The 7,817-nt window shown below is 42.9% G+C and overlaps 1 protein-coding gene across 1 annotated transcript; it reads left to right on the plus strand.

Annotated features, from left to right (window-relative positions):
- The first annotated feature begins 1,349 nt into the window (after positions 1–1,349).
- npy8br (neuropeptide Y receptor Y8b) lies at positions 1,350–6,059 on the plus strand. The gene is made up of 2 exons (XM_023278860.3): positions 1,350–1,517; positions 3,693–6,059. Exon 2 carries the CDS (start codon positions 3,848–3,850, stop codon positions 4,946–4,948), a length of 1,101 nt encoding a protein of 366 aa, XP_023134628.1. The 5' UTR covers positions 1,350–1,517; positions 3,693–3,847; the 3' UTR covers positions 4,949–6,059.
- Positions 6,060–7,817: the final 1,758 nt, after the last annotated feature.

The following is a 7,817-nucleotide window of genomic DNA, read 5'->3' on the forward strand; positions in this document are numbered from 1 at the left end:
CCTTCCCAGTATTCCTGCCTATCTCAGAAGAATATGTGCACAGACTTGTCGTCTTGAGTGACTTGACACCCGAGCCTCTGTGTCAAGTAAACACCCACAGAGCTGTTGTTGTTGGTGGCAAGTCATTTCACCGCTCTGCCTCTCAGACAAACAGCTATTACTGTTCTCTCAAACAGCCTGCATTTGAAACAGGAGTGTGTGGGGACAGTGTGAAGAAGCAGTTAACAATCTGTTGCACAAGCAAGGGAGGTGCAAAAATCGAGTTTAATATAGTTGTAGGTGTTAGCTGCAGAGCGAACTGAACAGAGATTTAAATGGTGATGATGGTATGGATGTGGAAAATTCTGTAAAGATGTGTACTGCAGCTGCAGAGAGCACTGCACATGGGTGATGAGCTTTGATATGGACTGCTGTAGGTGTGCAGATACATTCAGATACAATCACGAGGTTAATGATCTTCATGACTGATAGGGAGGTCAGTTTTATAGTCTTGTTGTGATACACAGACGTGCAATTTGACATTCCACCAGTATCTAGCTATGTTTATTATTCAATTCTTGCAGCATTTGGGATTTTTAGCACTTCGGAAACACTCATAGAACATACAGTTATGTGCAAAAGAGGCACTTTATACCCTACCAGTCAAAACTTTGGACACACCTTCTCATTCAATGTTTTTTAAATTTAATTATGTTATACATTGTAGATTATTACTGAAGACATCAAAACTATAAAAGAATATATATAGAATTATGTTGTACATAATAAGTGTTAATCTTTAGTATTAATCAACAATGTAGAAAATAACACAAATAAATAAAAAGCATCGAATAAGAGGGTGTGTCCAAACCTTTGACTGGTAGTGTGTGTTTGCATTAAATCCATTCTGCAGTATGATAATGAATAAAATCTGTCTGGCAACATCTCATGCAGTGCATCCATATTATAATCTGTGCTCTTGGAAAGAAGAATACAATATAGCCTCATATATGTATAGCATGCTGTGCCCAGACATCATACAGCCAGCTTTGTGATTTGGAAATACAGAATCCTCTGCACTGCAATAACATCGTATTTGAATATTATATTACTGTGATATTACAGATTTCTCATTTGGGATTTATGAAAGTTGCCTCATTATATTCAGGCTCAGCATGTCTCTTTACAAGACACTAAATGAATCATCTCATGTCGCTCTCTGATATATTTCTGGGCTTCAGGTGGGTGAAACAGACCATATGCACAAATGTCGAATAACTAAATGTACCCCCCTCTGCTCCCTGTGTGGGCGCGCGCCGGCGGCCCGCGCGTACGCGCGTTTGTGCCACGGAGAAGTTATTATGTAAGATGTTCCCAGTCACATCCCCGCCTGAGTCTGAGGCTTGAGGTCGCTTTAAGAGGTATCTCCGCTGCGATCAGTGATCCCGGTGGGACGCCTCCTACCTTCCCCTCCACCAAAAACTCTGCTGTGACTCACCTGATGCTAAAAACACCGCTGCAGGTCCCACAAGGAGCCGGTAAGACACTCTGGATGGCGTTTTGTGCAAAGCTGTAACTCTGTTGTGCTGTGGTGGCGGGTTACCTGAAAGAAGAGGGGCCGGTTATTTTATTATTCCAGATTTTTTAAATCATATGAATTAAAGATGTGGTGACTTCAAATATTAGCTCCAGTATTTCTTTTGGATTCTTGTTGTGCGCATGGAGAGTTTTAATAGCCTTAAATTTTCTGCGCTGTCAGGCGAAACTCCCTCCTGATAGGATTTCCACTTTCATTTTTCTTTGCCACCGGCCGTTTTTCATAAATAAAACTCTGAGTATAACCTAAGAAGCGCTTTTTAGGTGACATGCAGCAGGTCCAGAGGGGGACAGAAGTGATGGTGTCCCCGGACAGGAGACAGCTCCCCGGACTGAGTCTCTACCTGAAAGTCAGAGCAGACAGACATACGGTCAGAGACAGACAGTGGACCCTGGACAGCTGGACAGACTGAGGGCAGGATAGCCTACAATAACCCCCCTCACACTTTCATTGCTTTATGTGTTTATTCCGCCGGTGTTTAATGTCTACAGTCATTTTTGCATGTGCGTTTTGTGTCCTGCCAAAGTGTTTTTTGTTCAGGTGACAGCACAGAGCTAATGATGATGCAGAAAAATCTGTAATTTCCCAGTCGCTACTCTGACACAATAAATCCCTATGAGCTACGATTTCTTAGTTTGTTTTTTTCCTGCAGTCACTTCACGGTTCCTCTCTGGCAGCCTATTTTTATTTTTCTGCAGGGCTGTTTTCTTATGTGTCAGTACAATTTGCACATTAAGGATGAAATTTCATGTCAGACTTTAATGATTCCCATGGTAAATGTTCCCCTCTGTTGCCAGCAGACACAACACAAAGCAATGCATCACTTTAAATGGCCAAATTCTGCCATAAATAATCTGCATCAAGGCTGCAGGAGGGGGACAACATATTCAGAAATCCAGCCAGGTTTAGTCTGGTTGACATGCAGGAGGGGATTATTTATCCAGACGGCCAAACAAAGAAAACTGTGCACCAGCAAAGGAATTCAAGTTGTGATATCGTACTTCTAGGTACAAAAAATCGTCCTTTTGTTAGTCTGGCTTCGTTGTAAAGCAGCAGAGACGAAACAGCACATTCTATTAGGACATTACAGCCCATAATAGATACAGCCACTAGAAACTAATGCACTCCCTGTCAGCATTTATCATTGTTAAGGAGTCCTCAATTAAAAATGATAAATCCTTGAAATCCTGTAGATGTCATTCTGTTAGAATAGCTCTGTTGCAAAACTAATTTCTGGAGGAATAGAGCCGTGGGCAAAACATCTCAGTTAATCAGCACTGTTTTCCCCGCTGCATGTACACACTCATATATATGGACACATCCACACGTTGTTCAGCTGCTCCTGGTGTAATGGAATTGAGCTTTTGTTGCGCTTTCCAGTTCATTAATTTGTTGGACAGTGTAACGTGTCCTCGAGGAGCTGGGGAAGCTCCTGTGAATGTTCAGTGACAGTGAAAGGTGTCAGCTCCTTTATGGACAGTGACAGAACAAATTCCCGCTGTCAGAAAGGGAAGAAAACAGTGCGAGGGAGCAATTATTTGTCTCTGAAGGAGCAGCCATTATCGCCGTTATTGTGATGGAAATTTAAGTCAGCACGTCATTATAGCGATGCCACAAAATCTGGATCTGTGCTGTTTTCTTGATGATATTCCATCAGTGCATCATTTATTCTTATGGCTGTGCACTCGAGGAGGCAGAAAATGTGCGTTCTGCTCGCAGGCTCCCGATATCATTCCTGAAACATTAATTATTCCCTTCAAAAATTTGTGTTTGTGTAACATTGGGTCCACTGCCAGTGAATACAAAGGTGAAACTGGACAAGTAAACACATCACCATAAAAGACACTTGTGGAATTACATCCAGAAGCTACAAATTTGAAAATCCCATTCTGAGGCAAGAGAATTAGTTTCTGCCACATATCCTAACTTAAAAGAGTCTAATGATGAAATGAGCTGTTTCAGCTGTGATGGTCAATTTCCTTTTTCATGCTGCAATTTTTATGGGAGCTACATTTCCATTTGAGTGATAAACCAGTCCTTTAATGTGAAAAATACACAAGCTTAAAAGTACCCTTCCCTAAGGTTACTCATTTCTTTCTGTTTTCTTCCCCCCCAGGCTACAAATGACGATTGCTGTAAAGCCTGCCAGAGACTAAGGATTAGGGAAATTAAAAAATGAAAATGTTATTCATGAAGTAATTACAGCAGGTGGGACAAAACAAATTAGTTCAATTAGTTCTCTGGCTTTGAAGTGAGCACAGGAAACCCACCATGGAGCTGCAGCACAGCACCAATCACAACCATGCCCTGTGGAGAGAGATACCGTGGGACTTCACCGACTGCTCGCTCTCAGTGAGCGGCACCACGTTCCTCATCATTGCCTACAGCACAGTGATGGCGGTCGGTCTCATTGGGAACTCCTGCCTGGTGTTTGTCATCACGCGGCACAAGGAGATGCACAACGTCACCAACATCTTCATCGCCAACCTGTCGTGTTCAGACATTCTCATGTGCATTATTTGCCTGCCGGTCACTATCATCTACACTCTGATGGACCACTGGATCCTCGGGGAGGCCCTCTGTAAGCTCACACCCTTCATCCAGTGCATATCAGTCACTGTCTCCATCTTCTCCCTTGTCCTTATCGCCATGGAGCGCTATCAGCTCATTGTCCACCCGACCGGATGGAAGCCCATGGTGAGTCAGTCCTACATGGCCGTGGCTATCACCTGGATCGTGGCCTGCCTCATCTCGGTGCCCTTCCTCTCGTACAGCGTGCTCACCCTGCCTTTCCAGAACCTGAGCCTCCCCTTCCCAGTCAGCGACCACCTCGTCTGCATGGAGTCGTGGCCATCGGTTCAAGAGCGGCGAGCTTACTTCACCTCGCTGCTTATCTTCCAGTACTTCCTTCCTCTCGTCCTCATCATGGGCTGCTACCTGCACGTGTTCCTGCGCCTCAGGAGGAGGAAGGACATGGTGGAGCGTGGCAAGAACACCACCCAAAAGAAGAACAAGGGCTCCTCGAGGATCAATGCCATGTTGTTCTCCATAGTGGTGGCGTTCGCCCTCTCCTGGCTCCCTCTCAATGTCTTCAACACAGTGTTCGACTGGTACCACGAGGCCATCCCGTCCTGTGACCACGACATCATCTTCTCATTCTGCCACCTCACGGCCATGATCTCCACCTGCATCAACCCCATCATCTACGGTTTCCTCAACAGCAATTTCCAAAAGCAGCTCAAGTCCACACTGATGCGCTGTCGCTGCTGGGGGGTGGCAGAGAGGTACGAGAGCGTCCCGCTGTCCACCGTCAGCACAGAGGTTACCAAGGGGTCAGTCCTGAGTAACGGCTCTATCAGCTTCAACACTTAAATCCAAGCTCTTTCACTGGAAGACAAAGACACTGGTGGGGGCTCCTCAGCTCTCATTGTGCCATCCTTTGGAGCTTTTGTTGCTGTGTTGCGTGCAAAAGTAAGGCTGACATTTTCAAAGTTATAAACCTCACAACAGTAGCCCAGAGGGAGCGGGCTGAAGACACTTAACCAGTGTGCCCTCAATTCAAAATGAGCTCACATGTATGAGGAAGTAGATAACAAAATGATGGTGCAAAGGTTGGAGAAGTTTGAGAACAGCAGGACAATAACAGACACTTTACACAAGCACATTTGTAACTGTTGTCTGTATCCATCCTCAATGTGCTGTGGACATGTACAAATGAAAAGACAGCCTTTTAATCTGGTACACGTGCATCATGTTTTCTCTCTGAAGCACTGGGATCTGTTCAGGAGTCGTGTTTAAATGAGTATCAGCTGTTTAGGTTTTGCTTTTCACACTTCTACCTGCTGCAAATCTCATGTCGTCTGCAGAGAGTGCAGAAAGGACCAAGGGGATTGGGGAACAGCAAAGGCTCTTTTTAATGAGCTGTTTTATGTTAATAGTATTGACAGACATATTGAGGGATTGTGAACTGTGATGTCTTAATGATTATCAGCGGAGTAGCTTGTTCTACAACTGAAGGAGAAAAAATTAGTGCATTAAATGTGTCTCTAGGCGTCCTATCAGATGATCATCGGCGTAATGCATTTCTCATTACCTAAAATCACCACTGTTGGTGTAATGATCTTTAACTGAACCTTGGCAGGAGCTGTACACACTTCATGCTGTCAGCCAAGGTCTGACCTCTAGTATATAAATGTATATATATGTGTGTGTGTGTGTGTGTGTGTGTGTGTAGGGGCAGTGTTGCTCATAAAATGTGCCATACAACAACCATATATCACCTGCAATAAAAAGAAATAAAAGTGGCAGTAAATGACTCTGTGAGAGCAGGTTTCTTCTGCTGTATATAAAACATGACACAGTTATAGTTTATGGTGTGGTTGGCAATAAAGAGCACTTTGTAGCATAGCGAGATCTCAGAGTAAACCTGCTGTTAGTTACTTTGTGCTATTTAATTGTATTAAAACATTTACTTTGTCTTCAATGATGATGTCTGTGTCGTGATATTTGATTTAGATTTGTCACAATCTTGATTCTCACGTCTTCTGCTACATTTTTGTTCTCTTTTTTGCTTTCTGTGGGTAACTTTTTGACTGAAATAGACTTTTCAGGTCATCCTTATCATTCTTAAGAGATAACTGATTGATTTGAAGTCTCCTGTGAAAGTCAAAATGTAAATTGAGAAGCATTTTAACTTAGGAATCAGTTCAACTGTGGGATCCTAAATCCTAATTTAGAGATGATGTGTATAACCAAGCACCAGTCAGAAGTTCTTTACATATCATTGTATGATACAGTGTATATAAGAAACTACTTCTAAATATTAAATATTTCAAAGTCTTTGCTTCTGAGGTCAAATTCAGTGCACTGCCTCTGTGTGCATTATTTAAAGGTTAGTCTGAGATCACAACAAGACTCAGATGTGCATGTAGTGCTGAATAAATGAGTGTTGTGTTTGGCGCAAAAAATGTTAAACAGCATGTGGCGGGGAGAAAATGTATGAGAGATCAACGGGTGTCAGTGTGAAATATTCACACAGGGACGCTGCATATTAGCAGGAATACTTCTGTCTCAAAGTTCAGCTAAGAGGAAAAGATTTTTGCTGTAAGCTGCCTTGTAGTTTTGACAGGATGTCAGGAGGTCAAGCGTATGATGTTTTCACACCTTACAAAAAACAAAACCTGTTCACCTGGCAGGCAGTTAAGCACTTAAGAGAGCTCTCATAGGTTCTCGTCAGCATAATAGACTATGTGCTTCCGCTTCCTTTTCCTGAGTCAACCTTTGCTGGATGCCAAATCTCTTCTCTCCATCTATACTTCACTCCTCTCACCTGTCTGTCCTTTTCCAACACCACTGAGTGGAACATTGATGTTCTTTTTGTTTGGAATGAAGGACCCAAGATGCCGGAGGTGCTGACATACTCCAGTGGCACTTGACAATGAGTGGAACTTAAATTTACACTGTTAACCATTGTAACCAGGCTGTGGGCACATTGCTGTGCTATGAAATGAAGCGCAGCTGGAGACAAACACTTAATGAGCCCACAGGGCCACACTCTCCTTGTCAGTGGAGCAGTTCCAGAAAGATTAGCATCTTGGCTCGCTGCATTTTAATTTAGAGACATTCTCATATAAGCAACCTCTCCAGATCACAGGAACAACATGAGCTAGCTGGCCAGAGATTTGCTCAAGCTGTTGTTTTGAGCAATTTAAATTCTCTTAAGTCATAATTTGCCTGTCGCTTGACTGTAAGAATAGAGCATAATTCGCTCGATCCAATATTAATAGTAAAAGGATATACCCTGAACTTGATGTGTCCATGCAGAGAGGGATTTGTGAAGAGTTATTATAATCTAGACGTGCTACAAAATTATATTTGCTAAAAATCTTGTCTACCAGGATGTCAGACAAAGTCAATTGCAGTGTGCATGTTTGATTTTTTATCCTGGCAGAAGAAAAGGTCAGAATCAGTGTGAGTGCTGCTGCCTGTTGATTCCCAGTCGTGGTATAGTACTTGGTAACAACTGCAGGACGCAGTGAAACAGAAAGGCAGCTCATTTACAGGTCAAACACATAGATCAGCTCAGTCAATATGTCCTTGTTTTCTTATCTTTCTATTGAATTGCCTTAATGGTTCCGCCTCATATCAGGTGCTTCCTTCTTTCTTCACATCTGCAAGGGAGGGTTTATTTCAGGTAACATTTCCTGCTTTTATTCATTTATTAGTTTGGGTGTCATAACTT

This window comes from Amphiprion ocellaris, chromosome 6 (genome assembly GCF_022539595.1).
Source record: "Amphiprion ocellaris isolate individual 3 ecotype Okinawa chromosome 6, ASM2253959v1, whole genome shotgun sequence".
Lineage (NCBI taxonomy): Eukaryota > Metazoa > Chordata > Actinopteri > Pomacentridae > Amphiprion > Amphiprion ocellaris.

Coding starts and splice junctions, on each gene's coding strand:
- npy8br (XM_023278860.3), top strand. CDS start 3,848: ATGGAGCTGCAGCACAGCACCAATCACAACCATGCCCTGTGGAGAGAG.